The sequence below is a fragment of the Pezoporus flaviventris genome, unplaced genomic scaffold (genome assembly GCF_033815535.1).
Source record: "Pezoporus flaviventris isolate CSIRO_AGI_PZ_B2104156 unplaced genomic scaffold, CSIRO_AGI_Pfla_v1 ptg000007l, whole genome shotgun sequence".
Taxonomy (NCBI): domain Eukaryota; kingdom Metazoa; phylum Chordata; class Aves; order Psittaciformes; family Psittacidae; genus Pezoporus; species Pezoporus flaviventris.
Genome location: NW_026892555.1, coordinates 7,978,879 through 8,003,181, shown reverse-complemented (window position 1 = coordinate 8,003,181; position 24,303 = coordinate 7,978,879). Strand labels below are relative to the sequence as shown.

Below are 24,303 nucleotides of genomic sequence, written 5' to 3'. Positions count from 1 at the left end.
TGTTTCACAGTTTCTTCTGTTGCTTGGTGTAGGGAAGCCACAGTTTCAAAACAAGAAGAGGCTACTATGTAATACAGAGTTCAGTTGACCAGCAGGGTAGATCTTTAGACGTTTTGGCAGCTTTCCTATGTGTTGGGGGTCATTCCAGTTTCTTTTGTTACACTGACTTTGGAATCAGAACATCTGCTGAAAGACAGAACTGTTCATGGTGTTTGAGTGACCATTTGTGTTCCAGTAGATACTAAGTAATCCACATGTGCTACTGCCATGAGCTTATGTCTTTAAATATGCTGCAATAGAGTGGGAACAAGGTGGTAAGAGAGGTACAGATGTTGCAGCTCTCCTTCTCAGTGGAACTCATAGAGGAGTGTAAAATAAGTTTGTTGGCCTTTGAGTGCCTAGGAGGGTTACAGCATGCTTACCTGTCACCTGCAGTTGTCCTCTGCACCCATGAGGTGTTCAAGGATGCAGTATTCTGAAACTTGTCCATCTTGGTTAGAGAATAGGTTGGAGTCAAGGTGAAGCCAGGCTTTGAACAGAGTAGCCTGTCTGGTACGGGGAGCTTACTTCTGCGCCAGTCATCCCTGTGCTGGGGTGGCTCTGTTTGCCTGTATCTACAGGTCCTGGGAGGAGCCATGTGTTTGGACAGGAAGAGACAGATCAAAGTATTTCGTGTTAAATAGTGGGAGGAGGAGGCTGCTGTGATAATGTCAACCCTTCTTTACTTTTTTTATTCTGAATTAAATGGTAGGTAAAAAATGACCTTCTGGCACAGTGTGTTACTGGATGAGGCCTTGGTGGGTGTTTTGACAGTGTTTGTTACAAATCTGCTCTGTGCTCTACTGCTTCCCTGGATGGAGGAATAATGCCAGTTCATGTGCGTCAGAGATTACACAAAGCATTATGAGTCTCCTTTTACCTCCCCTTCTCCTTTAGTCCAGTAGTTTGCTTATGTCCCCATTTTTCACTGATTTATGAAACGTCTTGTTACCAAGTCAGTATCTATTAGAAATGGGAGTATTATGACACACTCTTCTTTTTCCTCCTCTGCGTTTATCCCCTGGAACTCATTTCCTGACTGTGAACCCAATGTTGAAAGCAGGAATGAAAGTTGGTCTTTACCCAATGTTTTACTGTGAACAGGTTGTCAGTGCCAAATGTGATGGAGAAGGGTAAAAGGTGATATCTTAGATGTGTCTTTCCAGGTGTCTTCTGTAGTCAGTGACAGAATTTCCTCTTCACTGATGACCTTGTTATGGCCAACTTAATAGGAAGATAGGTAAGGACAAGAACTAAGAAGCAAAATTCATAAGAAGCCATAGAGCTTCTTTCGCTGGAACCAGATTAATTTTAGGTATTCTTAATGCTGTATTAAAAATAGAGAGTGCTGGTACTATCTCCAGAGTAGGAAAGGAGGAGGTGGTGTTGAAAAGAACAGAAATGAGCAAGTGAAACAAAGTTACTCTGTGAAAACAACAAAGGTGGGAGAAAGAAGAGACAGTATGAAAACACCGCGGGCGGTGGAACTGGTGAAGTAGAATGCAACCAGAGAACTTGATGTAATGCAAAACTTCCTTTTAATGGATTAGAAGCCTTTAAAAGGCATCATCCCAAAGATAATGTCTTCCCTGGGGATTTGTTTGAATTGCTACTGGGTCTGAAAGAATACTTTATTGAAGAGGCTTAGTGGTAAGCTTTGTAAAACTAGGGTCTTACAAAGACTAGGGTAGGGTTTGGGGTTCTTTTTCGTACTTCTTAACTAGTAGCTCGACATGCATTGTCATTTCGCCTTTCCACAAAGAGTTCATATTCAGGTTATTTTTGCATGCTTTTCCCTGTAGCATGCTGTGCATCTCTCTGTGTTGATCTGATCCAAGTATAGAATGACACACCTTGAAGTCATACTGCGCCAGAATTAGCTTTATAATTAGCTTTACCGTAAGAAGAAATTCTGGGGAGAAGGTTGTGGGTTTTTTCCATTTGCTTCAAATTAACTGAGCACCAAACTGTTTTTAAGAAGAAATGTAAAATTGTCCAACCAAGGTAGTGGATGGAATTTTCCATGTTGGCTGTTACTGTGATTTTGCTGTCATGGGGGTCAGAAGTCCACATTGAGATGAATATCATATTCTTCAGGCAGAGATTTCATCTGGACATTGTCTTTACCAAGTTTTGGTGGAGAGAGGCTGGAAACCAGCTGTTGAGGACTCAAATGACACCAGGGTGAAAGGTAGAGGAGAGGAGAGGTTTATGTAGGGAATGGGACCTCATCCTGGCTAAGTGATGAGGTTGCTGTTCTCTCTGGGAGCACGCTCCAGGGACATTGCAATGGCTGATGAGTGCGTCCTTACAGCAGTAATTCTTTTTATAGCAGGGTGAAGAATATTTTTAATTAACTCCCTTATATGGCCAGAATAATTTCCTTGTTCTAAAATACTTGATCTGTTTTTCATAGTGGAAAGGGAATGCCCTTGAAAATGAAATGCATCAACTGATATTAGCAGTTCAAAACCAAGCAGGTATAGTTAGTGTAGTGAAGTGTTACTTTATGCACTTTACTCTGGATATTTGAAACCAATTACTTTTTGTTTGTGTTTCTCATCTCAGATATAGACAAGTGAAATAAAATTTTAATGTATAAAAGTACTCAGTTTTTACATAATTATATAGTACATTGAGCAACCAAATGTATTTTTAATATTGTTCAGTTTCTTGATATTAGCAAAACATGCATTTATAGGTAGATTCAAACTTTTTGTTAATTATGCTATTTTTTGATAAGGCTCTTTTTAATCTTGTAAGACAGACAATAAAGATACAGATGACCAGATAAGCTTGGGACAACAAAAATATTCAGTGAGTGAATATGAAATCTTGGTTCAGGTCGTTAATGTTCTGCAGACAGTTGACAGCAATATTAGCATTACAGAATTGTGGAAGGAATTCTAGCATGAGATAAATTTTACAGTCCATTTGTTTTCTGCTTTGGCAGATTTTGATAAAGAAAATAATCTGGCAGCTTTAAGCTTGATAGGCAAAACTTGGTGTTTGGTGTCTAAAGCCGGCTTGAAGGCTTTGTGTTCCTGTAATTTTTATGAGTAAGATGTAAGTGAAGATTCAGACAAACTCATTTCAAATAAAACTTTATTGCAACAGGTATTTTTCTAATTGTCACAACAGGGTTCCTTTAATAAACTGTGTGGTGACAGTTTCTGTGCAGCTCAGTCTTTTGTCTGAGTTTCTTTGCACTAAACACTATGTTATTAGCACAAGTCTCTTAACTTTAGAATTGGTATGGAATTGTTATTTGGTGGAAATTTTTAGTTGTGATTTTATTAAAACCAGGACATTATGATTTCCATGGTTTACAGAAAGACCTATATGGAAATCCTGTATTTGTGTTGCCCAAGTGGATGTAATCTAGGAAGTAAAACGATAAAATGATGAGATGTGCCGGGAAGCCAGAAAGGAATTTCAGAATTGTTTAACTCCGAATTGATTTTTCTACCTGACGTGTCACAATCTTTGTGAGTAAGGATGTAAAGGATTTAAATTCTGTAATCCTTGCTTCTTGAATTCTGAAGTATTATTAGAGATAATGTTAGTTTCATTAACCTATTAATTTTTTAAGTGCTTCCCTGATCTTAGAGATAAACCCTTTAGTTTAAAAAGCCTTTATGGTCAGCAGCCTGTCTTAAATAATTTTTCTGACCATTCTTCAGCAAGATCAAGTGAGTATGTTCTGCTAATTTATTTGTCACTCTGTAGTGATGTGTGGCAGCTGAATGAACACAGGTTTTCCTGAACTATACAGTTTTTTTAGCTTCTAGTCACAGAAATAATGACTGTTCTGGGGAAGTTGAAGTAATGAAACTGGCTCTGCAGTTTGATTCGATGAGCTGTGAATCACACATTGATGATGTATCTTTCATACTTTTCTCTCTTCTTGTGCCTGGCCTTGTTAACAGAATCTGATACTGAAGTTTTTCACGTGCTTGGTGGCTTTATGTAGGTGTCACAGAGCTCATCAGATAAGCTTCTAGTACTGCAGAGCCCTCGCCTGAAGTAACTGCTGCTGTGCTAGTGTGAGAGAGCACATTTCTGAAAAGGAGAGTTTCCAGGGAGTGAGATCATATCCAGGATGAGGCAGTATGTTCAGGTTCCAACTGTTGAGCAAGAAAAAGCCTATGATTATAATTCTGCTTTTGAACCAAGACCATGTATGTGTTTGGGTAGGTGAAATTACCGTTTTCTGATAACGTGGACTACTTCTTACTGCTGTTGAGTAGAATAAATGTGTTTAAAAAGAACCCGTACAGCTGGTTAAATATGTTCAGTTTTTAACATGTGGAGTGCAGGTTGCGGGACTCCTTTAGCCGGAGAGAAGGTGCCTATTTTAACTCAGAAAATCCCATAATAAGTATTTTTTAAACCTTCTGTGTTGACTATCATGTAAGTGTGAACTTCTCTGTAGATACTGCTTTATCCTTTATATTTACTTGTATAAAATGACAGAGATGTCTTCTGGGGTCAGGCTTAAATTGTCATAGGAATTTTCGTCGATAAACCTGCATAAAATGAAGTGGGTTCCTTTTGCCTGGCTTAGTGACCGCGTTCTGTAGACCTACAAAACAGCTTATTTGTGTGAAGCGAATGTGTGCTCTGGATCAACTTTTGTATGGGTTAAATTGCTTAGCTTTTATCCGTCTTTTACAACATTCATCTTTTCCAGTTTATGTTGTGAAATGTTCCTATATTTTGTTTTATTTCTTTAAGTCTATTTTCAATGTATGTTGTTAAGACTTGATTTTTGTGCGATGTGTTGGGGTTTTAATATTCATACTTCTTTTTTAACCTATTCCTATGTTTTTATTAATCTTAACTGATTATATCAAAACTGAGCAATAGTTAATAGTTTTTTTCCACAAAATCTATCTAATGACTGTTAACTGTTTTGGGATTTGCCTTTGGTTTCCTTTTTTTCTGTGTTGTTTGGGGAGTCTGTCACCTCATTATTTTTCTGATAGTGCTCTGCTTTAATTTCTCTACTGATAATACCTTTGGAGGCTGAAAGCTTTGATAGATTAACTCTCACTTTGTGATACTTGAATTCTGTTGAATGTAGAAAGTTCTTTTAATGACATTAACATACTAATTTTGGTTTTATATTTTAATTTTAGAGAATTCTTTGAAAAGTTTGTTGTTTTGTGTTTGCTTTAGGGTTTTCTCATGTAAAGCATGCTGTAGTTAAATACACAGCCATGTAAAGATACTAGTGAAAATCCAGTGTGGGGAGAAGAGGAAATTGTCAAATCTTATATTATATACTTAGCTAGGCATTTTTCTTTATGTCAAAATTCACTGTGTGCCGTAAATGTGAAGAGCAATATTTGAACAATATGGAGTTTCCATTAACTGAAACCGTCTGATACGGCTGCCAGAACGAGTTGGTGCTGTTACCTGATAGACTTTATCCTTCTCGAAGGAGTAATTCTATGCAGGTTTTATGTTAAATTTATGTCATTAACACAGTTCTGAAAGAGCATCTGAAGATTTAAACTGTGGTTCTTTGCAAAGATTTTCTTCTTCTGTCACATAAAGAAGAAACTAAAAGATTTTTTTTTTTTTAACTGCCTCTGTCTTGCATGCAGTATTTTACAGTATTTTCTGTTCTTGTTACATTTTCGGTAGCTGAGGCAAAATATTTTGCTGCAGTTGTTGTAATAATATTTTGTTACACTGTTTGCTCTGGACCAATGCTAGAGGTCCATAACGTAGAAAATCAAGTAGGAAAACACAAGTACCAAGAGTATTGAGCCAGGTGCAGAGCTGCGTGTTTAACTCAAGAAACATTTAACAGGATGAAGTCTTGTTTTGGTGGATTTTGATGATCTTACTTGAATTTCCCAATACTGAGTGATATCTTATACACTAATAACTCATTTTTTATCATGATTTCACTTTTAAAGTATTGCACAACATTCTTCTCAGTAGAATGTTTTTGTGCAACTGAATCATTTGCTTTAAGTCAAGCAGGTTTTTAACCTCTTTTGATACCTACATTTTCTAGTGGCATATGAAATGGCTTTGATTTTTACTACTTTGTACCTGCAGCTTTTAGTAAATGTAGATTTTTACAGTGCTTACACCTCACCGAGATGTCAACAGGAATCACAAGAGGAATTTGACAGTAGTAATGAAGTACTTTTTCATACAAAACATATCAATATTCCAGTTGTTTATTCTTTGAGTGTTTTTTTGTTTTCATAGTTGTGTATAGAAGTTATAAGTCTGGTAATGTATGACTCTCTTAATTCATGAACTGAGTTAAAAGACCACTGAGGAAATCTTAAAGTGTGCTTTTAAACTCATATATATATCTTTGACAACTAGTTTTGATTAAATAATTTGCAAGAATTAAGTTGTCAGACTATGAGCAGAATTACCTTTTTTTGTCCAGAAGACAAGTAGTAGCAGAAAACAGGGGGAATAGGGGGAGAATGTCTACTCATGTCAAATCTTGTCATAAAAACAACTAAGGTTACTTGGATATCTGAAGTAAAGAAATACAAGTCCTGGTGTATTTGTCTAATATTTCTTCACAGCGTGAAAAGTTTGCAGATAAATTGTAATCATCAGAGTTAGTGCCAGGATGCCCTTCATTCTTTTCCCTATTTTGATTTGTAGCAAAAGCTTTTACAGCTTTTACTGTCTTTGGCAAAGTATTTTAGGATTTTTTGAGTACCTAAATGGATACCTGTAATAAGATATTTGGCTACTCTGAATGCACTGGGTATTGAGATTTGGAAGACTGATGAAAGCCATTGATATGCATGCATACTTGGGTATTATTACTCAGTATTGTTTTCTACTTTGTGGCTCTTGTGCATCAGAGCTGATCTGAGACCTGACCAGTGAGTTGGTCTCATACCGTGTCCACTGGAACCTTTAAAACCTGATATGTCAAAACATTTAAATTCCTTTCGAATAAACCTACACTGATGAAATAGTTGGATGATGTGTCTGAAAGCTTTTTTATATATTTTTTTTTTTGTACTGAGTTTTTACCTTCAGGTGATATTTTTTAATATAAACTGGAATTATTTCAATATTCTGGTAGTCCTGAGTGCTAGAAAAGCTAAACCATAGGATTCTGTCTTTTTAAAGCAGGCAGTATGAGACTTTTAATAAAATTGCAAGTTCCATGTATTGTTCTGATGATCTTTAAGTGTATTATTAGTAGAGTAGAATTGAGATCAGAAAAATTCCTTTCTCCAAGTGACTGTCTTTTGCCTGATGGCCAGTGAAATAGTGGAATATTGAAGCTAGTGTTTCATGTTGTGGTTTCTATTGCTTTATATATATGCCTGTAAAACTTCATAGTTGGCTTTGTGGAAAAGTGAACATAACATACATTTAGATATATTTTGAAATGGTGATCAGTCAGAATGAAGATGACACAGCAAATGAAGTACTCTTGGTTTTAATATTACTAAATTTATTTATCTTTCTGCCTGTGTATTTTTTAGGATGGCAGGTACATTTCTAGTACCCAAGATGCTTGCATGTTTTCCTCTTGTGTTATATTAGTAGCGTTGCCTATTTGACTTCTCGGTCGTTTTCAATTACCTTCATTTTGCTTTATTGCTGGTAGTAACAAGAAGCTGAACTCACTCTTTCTCCTCCTTGCTTGTCAGCTAGTCACTTCAAATGAAAACACCAGAGTTCCTAAAACAATTCTGTTGGGTGAATCTCTCTGCAGGAGTGTGTTGCTGCTGTGCTGCTTTGAGACCTCGCTACAAGCGTCTGGTAGACAACATATTTCCTGAAGATCCAAAAGTGAGTGATGACTTTAAAAGTTTAAGGGATTGATATTTGAAAAAAATTGATTACTAACTAATGCTTTATATTTTAATTTTTTTAAATTTTTTTACAGTAAATTCTGCTTTAGCACTTTGTAGCTTTAATAGAAGTTAGCAGAACTGTCAATTTACCGGAGCAGAACAATTTTACTGGAAAGGAACCTCTACAGATCATCTAGTCTAATTCTCTTCTCAGAGCAGGGCTGTGTATATTGAAGAGTAAAATTAGGACGTTTTGTTCAGAGAAATAGAGATTTAATTAAGCAGGGTATTCTGCAACAGAGGTAGCATTTAGTTTCGTATGTACTTAAGAACTGTTTATAGTTCTGTGGTTGCAGGTGTGCACACTTTCTGATTTTCTACAAGATTTTAATTTCCTAACTCTTGATGTATTGACTGTAAGTTTTTATTGTTCTGTAGACTGTTGTGATCCAAAAGGGGTTTTTTTGGTTGTTTTGTTTTAATTTCTCCAGTTACTCATATACACTGGAACAGTCTCAGTGCTATATTAAAGCCTGGTTTTTACTCTCTGAAAATAAGCAGCAGTGCATGTATCTGTACATAACCATGTGATGGTTCACACTGATCAAGAGCTTATGTATGGGCTGCAGTAGTTTTTTAAATGTGTTACCAGATCTTGTTCTCCTGTATTACAGCAGAAGCAAGCAGAACAGTCAGCATTTGTATAACATTTTCCTTATAGCTTACAAAGTATGTGGGCTTTTCTTTAAAATATGTTGTTACTGAGTACTGATTACTCTCTAAATGTATGTTACTGGCTGCAAGGGAAATGTTTTCTGCAGATACAGTGTGTTGAAGGCATGGAACAACATGGTTTCATAGATTTATTTGTTTTAATCTGCTTGCTTGGTACAGGTTTAGAAACACCCAGAATTACTACAGTTGTAGTCTTACAGCTTTAGTCTGACTCAGGAGCTCTGAGATGGCACTCCTTAGGCTCTATTTTTTTTTTAATGTTCATGGGCTTAGTGCAGGATGAAGCCAGGCCATGATGGTTTTTGCCTGTGTTAGAGAGAAACATGAGAAGACTTGCTCGATACAATGTATTAATTAATGATTGTGTTAAAAGCTTCAAAGTAATTTATTTGCAAAGAAAAAGACAGAAAGCCTTATCCTTCTTACTTGGTAGTTACAACTACAGCCTCGGGTTGTATAAAATACAACATTTCATGTTGGAACTAATATGCTAATCTTTGCTCTTGTTCTATACAGTTATTCTTCAGGTACCCTGTATGTCAGCCTTGTCCAAGATATGACACTGGCAAATAAAATATTTAAAGTGCAATCTTGTTTGTATGTAGTGTCAAAATTATTCATCAGATATGCTTTCTGGGAGGTGAAGGGGAAAAGCAAAAAATTATATTGTACCAATAGGAAAAAAGTGTGTCTTAGAACTGACGATATGTCTCACTAATAATTTCTTTTGAATACCTGTCATGTGTTGCCTCCCATCCCCCCAGAAAAAGATGGGAGAAATAGTTGCTTTATTTCTTTAAAAAATATTGTACTTTTTTATGTTGCTGACTTTTGTAGCAAAGCTGATGACAATTTTGCTCAAATTGTGGGTTGTTCGGTGTTTTTTCAATAGCTTGTTCCCATCTGTATGGCTCAAAACTTTAAATGTTGAGTAGGCAAAAGGAAAAATACTTCAAAAGCTTTATACTTTCTGTGAACTTTTTTGCTTTATGTATTTTGTATGTCTGCTTTTAGGATGGTCTTGTTAAAGCTGACATGGAGAAGCTGACTTTCTATGCAGTGTCTGCGCCAGAAAAGCTGGATCGAATCGGCGCTTACCTAGCAGAGAGACTGAGCAGAGATGTTGTCAGACATCGCTATGGGTAAAGGAAATAAGTTGCAGCATTTAGAAATAGATGTTAACATGTTTTTTCAGCCCTTTTGGCTAAATTGCATTTCAATGGGATCTTTGAAACACTTTCATACTCTTAAGTCCTACTTGAGCTCAAATTTTAATGAATATGGAGTCAAAATAGGGAAAAGATTTTTAAAGAATGTGAGAATGGAGTAGGAAAATACTGAGTCTAAGAAGTAGCAGGATTCGGAAAAGAAAGGCAACATCCACCACAGGCCATCAGTTTTGGCTTTCCATGATGTCAAAAGCTATTTTCAGAAACTTTATAGAATGAGTAAGTGTCCATTGTTTAGGGTAATTAATTTTGGTCACTGCTTTCTTTACTCTTTTTTTCTACTTACTTTGCATGTTGTTTGCTTGTCCAGGGGCATGGCTTTCCAGACTGCGATTTGGATAGAAGGAGGATCTGCAGACTAGAAAGCTGGAATTTAGAAGTTAAAATAAAATGTGGTAGGAAAGATAACTGGACTATATTTACTCTGTTACCAAGTATTATGACATCCCTTTTAAAAACACTCATTTCACTGCTGCCTGCCTCCCCCCAAAAACAAAGAAGAAAAAAGAAAAGAAAAATGAATGTAGGAAATACCAGTAACTTCAATTTTTAGACAGCGGGATATCTACACCTTCTGTTCTTTCTTTTCTAAGTTTTGCTGTACTAAGGACCTAACTTGAGCTAATTGCAGTAATGATACATGTAGCACGTCTTTATGTATGTCTTATTATTTTTCAGGTATGTTTTAATTGCCATGGAGGCATTAGACCAGCTCCTAATGGCTTGCCATTCTCAAAGCATAAAGCCCTTTGTGGAAAGTTTTCTTCATATGGTGGCCAAGCTTTTGGAATCAGGAGAACCAAAGCTTCAAGTTCTTGGAACTAATTCTGTAAGTAAATTGAGATGCTGAATCAAATCAGAGTAAAGCTTTGCTTATTTGCTATGGGAAAGTGGTTTCAGAAGTCACAAAATATTTGCTAGTTACCATGAATTGAGAAGCTTCTGTATGTGTAAGCGTATACCATTTGGCCCAAACACAGACCAGACACCAGCTGGAAGCAGACTCTGTTTCCTTCCAGTCTATAAAATGTCTTTTGGTGTCTGGGCTCATCCCCTGCAGAAATAATTTTGTCTGGAAGGAACAGGAAAACTGGTTTGAGAGTTCATATTTTGGATCTTTAAACAGATCTCCTGGACACATTGTGTAGGTAAGAGAGTGGTGGGTTTGTTTTTTTTTTTTTAACTCTCCAGCAGTGAGAGCAAAGGTGTAGGAAGGAGGACATAACATCCTTCTCCACAGCACTGACACTACACAGAAGGATTCCTATTAGCTGAAAATTAGCCAGGGGGTTAAAATATTCAGTGTTACAACCTCACCATTAGTAGCTTAAATATTTCAGGATTCAGATCCAGGCTTAACGGGCATAAGTAAAAGTGTCAAAATGAAGATTTGGAGATCTGATTTTCCAAATAGAGTGGTGGTTGCAATCAGTATTCTAGTTCTGTAACACTTGCCTTCTAACTGCTGTATTTCCCAGGTGGTGCAGTACAAATTTCGCAAGTTCCTGGATTGTGATGTGGACTATTTTAACTCTGTTTGAATGCTTTTACATGAGTAAACAAATAATGCCATTGTTAGCAGTGTCAGGGTTTCTGGAGCCTGTAAAACAGTTGGGCTTTCATTTGGGCATGATTTCCAGTTCATGGAATAAAACAGAGTTGCAATTTGGGGAGATGGAAGGGCATCGTAGAGTGGTGCTACTCTGAAGCAGAATTCCTTATTGTGGTGAAACGCAGTGTTCTTGCTCTGATGCAGGAGTGTCCCCTTCTCCCCCAAAATAACAGCTTTACTGACGGTAATAAGGATACATATATCTCATTTCATTTTATACACACACATATATATAGAGAGAGATTTATTTAATACATTTGAGCCAAACTACCCTACTTCTTTCAATTTGTTTTGTATAATGCCTCAGTGAGATCTCTTAAAGGAAATAGCTTTGGAACTATTCCTGGGCTGCCAAATAGCAAGATGTGCATCACTTCCCAGTTGTTTAAAATCCATGGTGGCAAACAGTTATTACCAACCTCCACTTCATTGTACAAGATGTAAGTCACTTCTAATCGGATTCTGTTGACCAGAACTCCACCTCATGGTAATTTCTTTGATATTCCTGTCCGTTCCTAATGAAGTCTTTTATAAGCAAAGCAGATTAATGGACTTCCTAAATTAGGAGCTAATTTGTGTTTATCTGTTACAAAACTCAGTTACCAAAAATTGTTACTTTTTCCTAAATAAGGTGTTGGGATTCTGTGAGGAGAGTGGATCTGTGAGGTTCTTCAGCAGTATCCCACAGCTAATTTCAGCCTAATTGTGCTAATTTCCCTAATAGATGAAAAGATGGATTCTATTTGTGTTGACTGAAGAGGAGCAAAGTGTATTGGCACTAGCAGCTTGTCTGTTACCAAGGACACTGACCTACTGTGCTCTTAATTAAATTTTGTTAGACTTAGTGTAAGTTTCCCATCACATTTAGCCTCTTATTTTTTCCTCTCTTCCTGAAGGAAATAAACAAACAACAAAAAGAGTAGAGATAGAGGCACTCAATAATATTTCACATGCTGTAGTTATTCTGGTGCACCACTTTGGAGTGGAAATGTGTACTGAAGAGAAGAATAAATCGTATATAAAGTAAAAGTCTTTAAGCTGATAAAAGTCAGGCAACCTTTAGAAAGTTTCCATAATACTCTTAGGTTAAACTCAATTTCAGATCAATACAAATTTATAGTCCCCTTACACTTAAGAAGTTGTGGAGTAAGATTGTGGCTATAAGGTGATCTTTATTTTCCATCCCAAAGCTGGCTTTCAGAGATTCACTGGAAAGCTCTCATCACTTCAGAAAGGCAGTGATGTTTTCATCACAGATAAATTGTTTGTTTTTCATTTATGTAGTTTTATGCCTGATCTTCAGGTTACATATAATTAATTTCTATTACCTTTTTCTATATTGCATTTGTAAGTTAAGTTTATTTCTTGCAGCAGCAATGATTTTATTTTTTTTAATAAAAAATTATAAATCTATATAGGCAGATACTTTGAAATTCAATAGTGCATATAGAATCATAGAATAGTTAGGGTTAGAAAGGACCTTAAGATCATCTAGTTCCAGCCCCCCTGCCATGGGCAGGGACACCTCACCACAGATTTTCACCCAAGGTCTCGTCCAACCTGGCCTTGAACCCTGCCAGGGATGGAGCATTCACAACCTCTTCTCTGGGCAACCTATTCCAGTGCCTCACCACCATAACAGGAAAGAATTTCCTTGTTATATCCAATCTAAACTTCCCCTGTTTAAGTTTTAACCCGTTACCCCTTGTCCTTTCACTACAGTCCCTAACGAAGAGTCCCTCCCCAGCATCCCTATAGGCCCCCTTCAGATACTGCAAGTCTGCTATGAGGTCTCATAGAATCATAGTACAGTTAGGGCTGGAAAGGACCTTAAGGTCATCTAATTCCAACCCCCCTGCTATGGGCAGGGATGCCTCGCCCTAGACCATGATGCCCAAGTCTCAGTCCAGCCTGGCCTTGCGCACAGCCAGGGATGGTGCATTTACCACTTCCTTGGACAACCTGTTACATGTTGAACAGTGCTACTTTTTTTTTTTATGTAGACCAGATTTCAAATTGGCAGTGTCTATGAAGTTCAAAATGGCTTTTTCTATCTTGGAAGATATTTTTATTAACCATGTGCTAGGAAAGCATATGCTGGTGAGGAAACTGAAAGAATGTGGTGGGGTAAGTGAGATTTCCTTGGCTTAAGTATTGCAGAATCTGAAGGCTGATGGCAGTAAGTTACATAGGAGCTTATGGCAATGCTAAATTTCTCTCTCTGTTTTGCAGAATTTCAGTAACTGATGATTATGGAAAACGTGTCTCTCATGTACAAATAATTGTGTTGCTTAGATCTATAGTGGTTATATTAATAGGGTAGAATGAATTAATTATGTTTGCTCTTCCTGTCCAGGGGTGAAAAATCTTTGAACTTGTGGTCAAAATTTTTGTGATGAGAGAGAATTTTTTTTTGCCAGTTTTTTTCAGGAGGGTCCAGAAAATGTTTTTAGTGAGCAGCTGGTCAGTTACAATAGGGTGTATCATTTAGTAAAAGTGTCATCTTAAACTGTGTTGGGAAAACTCGGTTGAATACAAACCATTTTAAGTTAATTTGGAATGCTGATGGGGTGAATTCTTCTTTGTATTTTGATAGTAAAATATTGTTTTTTCATCTAAAAAATAGCAGTCATACGTAGAACCCAGTATTACCAAACTTTAAATTTACCATAAATGCTTTCTTTAGTTATTTGGGTGCTTTTTTTTAAGAAGGGCACTTTCTTCTCGGGAGCAGTGAAATAATGATACCAGCAGTGATAGTGTTTGCCTTTCTGTGCATGAGAAGGTGACTTGTTTTGCTGGTTGTCATAACTTCTTATTCAGAAGAAGACAAGCAGTATCCCAAGCAGAGAAATGAGCAGTGCCTGATATAACAAGATTTCTGTCTTTATTAATGTTGGCTTATAAAAGCAGTTGGTTTTGGTGGAATTGAAATACGTGTGTATGTAAAAATAGTAGAAAATGTCAAGACTGTGAAATTAAGGAATGTCAGGATAAATATTCCCAGTAGATTACTTATTTCTTTGTCTTGTTTGTCTGCAGTATAGTGATGTAGAAGTATGTGATGGAAACTTACCTTTGTTACAAGGTGTTTCTTTCATTCCATAACCAACGTGGAATTCGTAGGATCACACAATGTTTTGGGTTGGAAGGGACCTTAAAGATCATGTAGTTCCAGCCCCTTGCTGTGGGCAAGTACACCTTCCACTAGACCAGGTTGATGAAAGTCCTGTCTGTTCAAGGACCCCTTTAGGTACCAGAAGCTACTCTGAGATCTCTCTGGAGCATTCTGTTCTCCAGGCTGTGCAAGCACAATTCTCAACCTGTGCTGATTTAATATACAATAGAGCTATTTAATCTCTAGGATCCCCGCTTCATCTTTTTTTTACATTAGTTAAAGGTACAAAGTGAAAGAAGTACACAAAGCACTCTTTCTCATCCTTTAGGTTATTAAATTATCTTCTAAATTCTGTCTGCATCTACTAGAATTTAAGTGATGCTGAATAAGTCACTTCAGACAGTCCTGTTAGGGTCAGTCACAGTTACGTATTGCTTTCCCCACTTCATGCTCTCTGGTCTTGCAGTTTCATAGCCCCACTTACTAAGTGTCTTGTGAGCCCAGACACCATTAGTGGCTTTGTTACACAAATGTACATGTTGCATTCAGGATAATTTTCATCCAAGTGGCATGAAGTAAAAACAGAAAGTTAAACTATTCATCTTATGCTGATAAAACTCAAAATGAGCAGTGTCAGCTGACCTGTCTATCTGATTATTTGTGATCATTTTAATACTGGATTTGTGAAGTTAATGCATGAATATGGTGTTTGAAACTTTCCTGTTTAGAAAAGTGGAAGTGTTTGTCTTGTTTGTATATTTTGGTGAAGCACATGCATGTATTCACACACTTATTAATGCTGTCCTGTGAAGTTTAGAAGAGTCTCCTGCTTATAGGATGTTATATTTCCGTATGTGATAGTTTTCTACGAATGAAATACAGTAGTTTTATCTACTAGCTCAGTATCAGCGCTCCCTTTCCCCCATCTGAAATCTGTGAAAAATGCAGTCTGTGGAAGACAGACTGGGAGCTCAAATATAACAAAAAAACTACTGCTCAGATCCAGCCTACTGTTTTTTTTTTCAGGGAGATACTTTAAATACCATAACTGTAACTCAAATATGATGCATGCTGATTGTTCCTGAATTGCCCCAAAAACCTGACCTTCTTTAAAGACATCCAGGCTCCATTAAAGTTACGATTTTTCTCCTTCTGTACTTGCTACATGAGAGTGATAAGGCAGTAGAAATACATATAAGAAATTATGTCCTTAGAAATTTAATTTAAGAACTTGCTTGATTTACTTAGAGGACTCACACAATCTCCGTCTTCCTGGTAATATCCAACTTTCTTGATTCAGACTGGAACAGACATCTTCTGAATAGATAATATGTTTCTTCTTTATTTCATGATAGATCTCTATGGTTTCATACTGATTGACTTTTATTGATTTCAAAATTAATAGAAATAAGATATTACCAATGTCAGTTCCTTTTTGTACCTTCAGTATTGTACAAATACAGAAGATGCTTGTACTGGTAAAACTGCCATAAATTACCAGTGGGTGATTGCCAGCATTTACTGTGGCTGAATGACATGTTTACATCTCTAAAAGCTTTCTAAGTATATCCTAGGCAAGTGCTTGGACTTTCATAAGAGTTTTGTCCTTTTTTAGGTGGAATAATTTTTATATTTGAAGTATGGTTGAAAGTATCCTAGGTGTTTAGGAGTAAAATATTTATTGAACAGCAGCAACAGTTCAGGAGCACCACTGATAAGCAAGGAGAAATTGTAGGCTAAAATGTACTGAAACAACTACAAATTTCTATAATGGAATGGAATTATATACTGTGTTGAATTAACAGTGCAACTCAAAACTGTTGTTACAATTAAGCTTGCCTGTGGCCTAGATGTTCAGTCATCTAAATGCTAATCCTGGAGTATGCTTCAGCAATGCTTTGTGTTCAGTGGGTGAAATTGTTTTGTTATATACATGAGGAAATAAAAGAAGTTTTGCCCTTTCTGGACGTTTTAATGTGTGTGCCATTTTGAGGGGTATAACTTCTGGGTGCTTGCTTCCCTGCTACAAGGCTACATCATGATACAGGGAAAATGTCCATAGGGAGAGAGACCCTCCCACTTTATTTTCTAAAATTGTCATTTATCCTTACAAAGCAGTTTCTTGATGCAATAAATCTTTCTTGTAGCAAAACAGCTAATAGAGTTGGATTAAATTTTCATGTTGGAAGACCCTGTCAATCAAATAATTTTGTGTTTTAGAAAATATTAATATGCTAATATTAAATGCTGGAGGAATTAATATTTTCACAGCCACTCCTACAGTACTGTGTTTCTTTAAACTTTTTTCTTTTATTCTTTTACATACTTTTTTGGAAGTTTGCTGGGTGAATCTGTTGTAGACTGGAACACTTGAATGTCTGGAAAATACTAAGATCATATTTAACTTGGGGTTTTTTACCCCTGGACATTGTGCTTTATGAAATCGTAGAGACTAATTAGGTTCCTCTCTTCAAAAAAGTTTAGAAAATCTATTTCTGTTTTGTAATTGACAATTCTGTGAAACAAACCAGTGAGATTCTAGGTAAGACATCTTGAGAAGTCAGTGATCATTTTTGTAACTCGCTGCATTGAAAATCATGTATGGTTTCTGTTTTTGTGCTGATTGTCTTTCAGACTGTGGCAGTAGTCTGTACAGAGTTGGGGTTTCAGTGTCTGTCACCACTTGACTGTACAGGATAATCGCTACAGAAGGATATGTAAAATGGATTAGTATTACACAATTTTGCTCCTTTTCTCAGTGATGGCTGAGAGTATAGTTTTACAAACTGTATAATTTTCAGCTGTTCTTGTAGCTTTCAGTGGGTGAACTGTTAGTGCTGTTGAAATGGATATGTGTTCTACATAAAACAGGAAAAAAAAGACTAAAAAAAAGTAGAAAAAATAGGGTAATTTTGTTTTTTTTCTGAAATACACAGCTTTCACTTTCAGCTTGAAAACTACCCACAAATCAGATTGTGCTGAAGTGATTTGGACTTCTCTAGTTGAATGTGGGTAACGTGCTGATAAAAGCAGGTTCTACATCTTGGAAAGTGCACAAGAAATGCCTCAGCCTGTGCTTCGCAGTTGGCAGGAAGAATACTGGGTGGGGAAAAGCTGAGGAATCTAAATGGGACAGCTCTCTGCTTCAGGGCAGAACCAGCACTGTTCAACCTTTCCTTTCCCTTTTTAATTCCTTCTGTAGTTCTTAAAACTGTCTGTGATGGAGAATCCAAAAGGTCTTTTGGCAGTCTGCTCTCTTTAGAAAGAAGAGGTTTTTAATGTCTGACTTAGGCAGCCTTCGCTTCAGCATCAGCCTATCATTGGTTTTTCTATCTCTATTGGACAAAGAAAAACATTTATTTCTTTTCTTTTTAAAGCTGTCTTATGTACTTTGTAAGACTAATACCTTTTAGGCAGCTCTAGACTAGATAATTTAATGTCTTTTGGTCTGTTTTAAAAGGTGTTTATCTAAAGCTTTGTTCATCCCTTGAATAATTGAAGGACTGCATCAGTTAATCACTATATTCAGCTGTGATGCCCCAGCTGGGTGCAGTACTTCATCTAAGGGCTTAGTGCAAATTAGGTGGCAAAAAATTTCTTCATAGGTGTCATGGATACAAATGTATCACAATATATTGTTTTCTTTTTCATGCCATTATAATGGCATTGACTTCTGTGAAGGTGCAGCTTATTATAACCCTCAGTTTCTTTTCTGTGTTCAGCTGTGTCTGGCTTGTATTTGTGCAGCTGTCTTAAAATGACATTTTGCATTTGCCATTCCTAAATTGCTTTCTTGATTTTTCAGGTCCTATTTCAAGTTTGTCAAGAACCAGGCATCAAATGTGCCTGCAGCTCTGGCCAGCTTAGTGTTCTTTGCACATTTGATGAGCCCACTCTGTCATCTGATTTTCTAGTGTAACTGTGTACAGACAGGCCCCCTCAGAAGTTCACTCAATACATTTTTGTAGTTTGATGTCACAAGTGTTTCTGTATTTTTTCCAAACCCTTTTGCATCTGCCTTACGTGAGTGCTCTTTTGACACTGTTTTTCTAGCTTTCCTTCTAGGATTTTTTGTATTTTTTTGTCACAGTATCACTGAAGTTAAGATATGACAGATGCTGCTTCATCTGGATTTACAAAATCTATTTCCCTGTCATAGGGATAATTTGGAGTGGGTTGATACAATTTGTTCTTGACAAATCCATGTTGACTGTTACTTACCCTTTCATTACTTTGTAGATGTTTGCAAATTGGATTTTTCTTTTAAATGTCTTTCTGCGAATGGAATTAAAGTTGACTGGGTTCTAATTCCCTGACTCCACCTCTTCCCTTTTGTAAAGATAGACAGAATTGACAGATGCCTCCAAGTTTATTCCCTTGCATTTTGATAAGTCAGAATGTTGCTAGTTAACCTGCTAGTGATAGTGTACTCGTTGATTGCTTGGGCTGCTGTCTGCAACTCCCTGAAAGGAGGTTGTAGCAAGGTGGGGTCGGTCTCTTTTCACAGGTAACAAGCAGTAGGAACAGGAGGAAATGTCCTCAAGTTGCACTAGGGGAGGTTTAGACTGGATATTGGGAAATGTTTTTTTTTTCCCCTGACAGGGTTTTCAAGCACTGGAACAGGCTGCCCAGGAAAGTGGTGCAGTCACCATCTCAGGAGGTATTTAAAAGATGCATAGATGTGGCACCTGGGGACATGGTCTAATGGTGGACTTGGCAGTGATGGGTTAAAGGGTTGGACTTGATGATCCTAAGGCTCTTTTCCAACCTAAATGATTCTGTGATTCAGTGAACTGGTGGCACTCACTATTGAGGTGTTAGATGTTTCCGTATTGCATAGCATGTTGTATCTCATGAAGTTGCACCTTTCCTGATGATCTAAATGAAGTTCCAGTGGAAAGGCTTTAAAAGGAAAGCTGTCCAATTTAACTTTTTCTCTGCAGTGAGATACTTAAGTGTTGTCAGATCTGGGTTCTTTCCTAATGCGATGTTTTATGTTACTTCTTAAATGAAGCTTAGTATTCATTATGCTTTTTGGGGAATTCAGTATTGAAAGCTTTTTTTAATGTATTTTTTTTTCCAGTTTGTCAAATTTGCCAACATTGAGGAAGACACACCTTCATACCACAGACGCTATGACTTCTTTGTGTCTCGATTCAGTGCCATGTGTCATTCATGTGACCATGATCCAGAAACACAAACCGAGTAAGTGCCATTCTGTATGTCTTAAAGAAAACTGTCTTAACATGTTAATATAGTCTATAGTACAGCTTTCTTGTGATACTTAGTGGATTATTTCATTCCATAGGGAAGAAAATAAAAGCCTGACTTTTTAAATAGCAAATTTAAATATTGCAAATCTGAGGTGGCTAAACCTCCTGGAATATTTAAGTGGAATTTTGCCTGAATAATTGCTCTCCAGAAAGGCTCTACTTATTATTGTAAATGTGTGCAAGTTGCATAACTCCTTTGAGAAATTAATGGGGCTACTCATATGAATAGCAAAAGCATGTTTTGAATCTGCTATTTGAGAATTACTCATTAAAATTGAATTCTCATAGATGTCTGCAGTATGAGACTGTCTGAAGCTGAAACGCCTTCATGCGTTAGTATTACAAATTTGGGCATTCTTATGTAAGCTCCACGATTAGTTTTACTTCAGCTCCCCCTAGCAGATGTGTTCTTATTGTTCAGCTGTATTTTGACTCCTGAGTATCTTAGAAAACTTAAGGCATTTCAGATTATATTATTTGCATCTCCATTATACTCATCTTTTCTATTTCCATGTGCTAAATTATTTAGCCAACTGTGAAAAATCCATGTGCTTTACGTTTGTTTAACCCTTTGGGTGTGCTGTTTTCACGTTCACTGCGACACATAAGGATTTGTCCAAAAGTTTGCAGTTTCAAAAAGAATGACTAGTTTGTACATTGCTTAGGAGGGAAGAAAAAAACAAACCAACAAACACAAACCAAAAAATTAATTTCTCATTTGCTGCCATCTTATTTGTTGCCCTGTTGTGGTGTGTAGGGTTCTGCTGTAAACTGTGTCTCTAAAATGGTTACGATTAAATCTGTCTGCTTTTCCTGTACTTTTACCCCTGCCCCCATCCCTTTGTCCTTTAGGAGGATTATTCCAGTGAATGGTTTTACAGGCTGACCATGTGAATTGTATGGGGAAGACCTGAATTGTATTGAGGGACAAAGGGAAAAGGGGATGGAAACTTCTTAAGCAGGTAGCACCGGCAAAGTCAGTTTGTCTACTGCAGCTACCTCGTAACTTAGGCTTCTGCCAGGTACAGACTATTTACCTGAGGCTGAGGATTGCAAACAGTATTCATAAATGTTTTAATGAGCTTTCGGGGATTTTGCCTTTTTAGGCTTAGTGAAATTAAAACATAAATGTTAAACTGCTTACTTACCATGAAACATTTCATAGAGGATAGGATATAAAGCTCAGCTCAGGATTTTTAGTGGTACTTTCACCTTCATTGCCCCTGGCAAATGAGAGGTAATATAAGTAATGAGCTGTGACATGGAATGAATGAAGAGACTAATACATCCCACATTGGTCTATCAGGTATGATTTTCTACTCATAAGGTTACCCCAGAATTAAAACACCTCAAAATTGTGATTGCTGTAGGAGTAAGAGAACTCTGCTAATCTTTTGTTCTTCAGAGTGTCAGCCTGCACCTTATCTGTGCTGCAGTTTGCAATGTTGTTGTACCCATAGACAAGGAGGAATTTCATCCTAGTGACAGAAGTCTGTACATGACCTTGATTTAAATGTAATCTCTGCTTTAATACATATCTAAACGTTCTTTAGAGCAATGTGATGAAATTTGATGCTGCACCTTTCTCAGTAAGACAACCCTCATTTTTTAGCCTCCTGTACAATAGTAAGAACGTGAAATCACTTCTAATGGTACTCTAGTACACAAGTGTGGCCTTTTTTTCCCCACTGTGAATCAATTTTTTACTCAGGTTAGCCAAATATACGGCAATATTACTTTTTACTACTTCATTTTAGACAGCTTAAATGTATCTCTTTCAAAAGAGATCTTTATGAACAGCAGTCATTGGAGTTGGTGCAGCAATTTGCTGGAGGTTCTGAGGTAATTCAACAAAAGAACTGAGCTGTGGCAGACTGTAGATATCACAAGTAGTTGATTCTCTTGATGAGGACTGGGGAGAAATTCAGGTGATCCTAAACCAGACATAGAATCATAGAATGGTTTCGGTTGGAAAGGACCTCAAGATCACCTAGTTCCAACCTCCCTGCCATGGGCAGGGATGCCTCACACTAGACCATGTTGCCGAGGGCTTGACATTTGAAGTTGCTGTCCACCTGCATAGCTTGAGGTTCCACTGAACTTTCTGGCTTGGGTGGGAGCTTGAACATCATCTACACACATAGTCAGGTAATGTAGGCTCTGAGACTGAAACTGACCCTGACCTGTAAAGTGAGATATCCCTTTCAGGAGCAGAGGTCAGTCCTAATATTTAATGAATCTAAACCTGCAGTGTCAGCAAAGCTTGATTAGCTTGAGAACTCATAATTCAAAGGCAAAAAAAACCCACTGTCACTCTTAGATCCTCAGTATTGAAAACAGTATTGGATACTGCGCTGTAGTTGCAGTGCAGCAGCAGCAAGAGCTTTTCTAACTGTGCATCCCTTTTCTTCCCTGTTGTGTGTGTAACCCTGGTAAAATTGTCTTGAAAGGTCTAGAATGGTATCAGATGCACACTGAATGTATGTGGTTTGCTTCAGAAAAAGCTGAAAAACAGAAAGATTGAAATCTAAAGAGAAGTGTTACAGAGTTTAGTGAGGTCTGTTCCTCTAGCAAATATCTTCATTCAGCAAATTTGAGCAAAGGCGAGTTACGTGTTGTTCGTTCTGAAATTAAGATCTAAAAAAGGAAGGATGGATTTTTAATAGAAATAACTTTAAGTTTTAGCAAATCTTGTGCTTATTTCACTTGATGGCTGTACCACCCTTTCTTCTACTTGTTTTCAGTAAGTAAAGTCCTATTCCTACCATTTATTGTAATGGCTAGTTTGCTACTACCACTTCAACAAAATATTTTGCCATTCATTTAATTGCAGAGATTCTCCTGCAACCTATTTTTAACAAAGTAACAAAACTAGCTAACAGAAAGAAAAAGCCTTGGCCAGTCAGCCTAAAACTAATGTTCTTTTTCTTTGTTTTATTGTTGTTGATCAGATCTCAGTTAATTCCGTTCAAATGGGTTTGGGATAAAAGTGGCAGTCCCTCTTGTGCATTGTGCATAATTTGATAGCATAATCCTTTGCTTTCCGTCCTGTGAATCTTGCACAGATCTTTAAAACTTGGCTATAATTAATCCAAAGCCTTAATTACAACTTCTAAGGACATGATCATGACTAGATATTGGTTCAGCTGTGCTGTGGTAACTTCACACCAGTTTTCTTCAGCACTGGAATAGGTTGAGATTATGCACAGTTTCAACTGATGGGTGGTAAATTGTGTAGAGCTTGTGGATTTTTGCCTATTTGCCTTCTGTTGGAGGTGGTGCACACAGCCTGAGTATTCATTGGTCAGTGTCGGTATTAGCCTTATCCTTTTGGATCATCTTCTGTTTGGTTGCTTGATTTTTGAAGGCGTTTAAAGGCAATATGGGCAACCTTAAGGAATTGGCCACATTTCCATATTACTGCTTGTGAGAACCCATTTGAATCCCACGCGATGTAGTTACTATTGTCAACTAGGGAAACAGCCATACTGGGAGGTGATGTGTTTCTTCTCCTTTTCACTAATTCCTTTTCTTCCTTCCTTAGGATTCGGATTGCTGGAATCAGGGGCATTCAGGGAGTGGTTCGAAAAACAGTTAACGATGAACTTCGAGCAACTATATGGGAACCTCAGCACATGGACAAGATCGTACCTTCGCTGCTGTTTAACATGCAGAAAATAGACGATATTGACAGGTATTTTTATTCCTGGTCACTCATGGGTTTTAAGCACTTCTATTGCTAGCACTGGGAAAATTCCCTAAAACCAATCTCAGCTATGCAAAGGAGCTTAAATGTTTGTTTTGTGTCCAACCATAGCTGCTTCAAAGCTTGCTTGGTAAGTAGGCTCAGCAGCCTTCTCATACCACCACGCTTTTCAGGCTTTCACATGACACTCAGCTTGCTAAATCTGTCAGGTTTCTCACTTTTAGTTTGTTTGGTTTAGGTGGTGTGTTTCCCAATTCTTCAGCCTCATTCTTTTCTCATACTTCTGACTGTCAGCACCTGTCTTTTCTCTAAAGCAGGTTTTGAGACTACATAACTAAATCAATAGTTGTCTTTCTGTCCATGCTTTATTTATTTACTGCATAAAACTGAGGGCCCACACAGTATGTACAGAAATATCTGGATTTTACATCTGAAGAGTGTTCTGAATAAGAGACAAAGGTTTCTGGAAGTGCTGTTTGAATAAGGAGAGCCTTATTAGGCTTTGCTTGTTCTTACAAGGATTCTACATGCAGGTTGGCCATTTAGCAAAAAATTAAACTAATTAATGATGGTAGAGCTGACTGAAATAGGATTTGGATCAACCTTGTAAGGCAGATCAATTTGTGTGTACTGCAGGACCAATTTCTGTCATTTGTTGAGCAATGCAGTAGTGGTGGTAGAAAACAAATCTGTCAAAAAGCAACTGTCAAATATTGCTTGAAACTTTCTCTATAATGCACGTTCAACGGAAAAAAAGACTAATGCTTTTCCAAGTGACAATCAGAG

At 37.2% G+C, this 24,303-nt stretch overlaps 1 protein-coding gene across 5 annotated transcripts in view; it reads left to right on the top strand.

The window, feature by feature from the left end:
* EFR3A (EFR3 homolog A) overlaps positions 1-24,303 on the top strand; it is a 75,630-nt gene that overhangs the window by 14,306 nt on the left and 37,021 nt on the right. For 2 of the 5 annotated variants that reach the window (XM_061447704.1, XM_061447703.1), the window contains 5 exons: positions 7,763-7,839; positions 9,594-9,721; positions 10,487-10,637; positions 19,622-19,743; positions 23,356-23,505. In XM_061447704.1, coding sequence (XP_061303688.1) covers positions 7,763-7,839; positions 9,594-9,721; positions 10,487-10,637; positions 19,622-19,743; positions 23,356-23,505 — 628 coding nt within the window. Of the gene's footprint in view, positions 1-4,037; positions 4,233-7,762; positions 7,840-9,593; positions 9,722-10,486; positions 10,638-19,621; positions 19,744-23,355; positions 23,506-24,303 lie in introns of those variants that run through there. The other 3 variants (XM_061447701.1, XM_061447702.1, XM_061447700.1) reach the window with 3 other exon arrangements.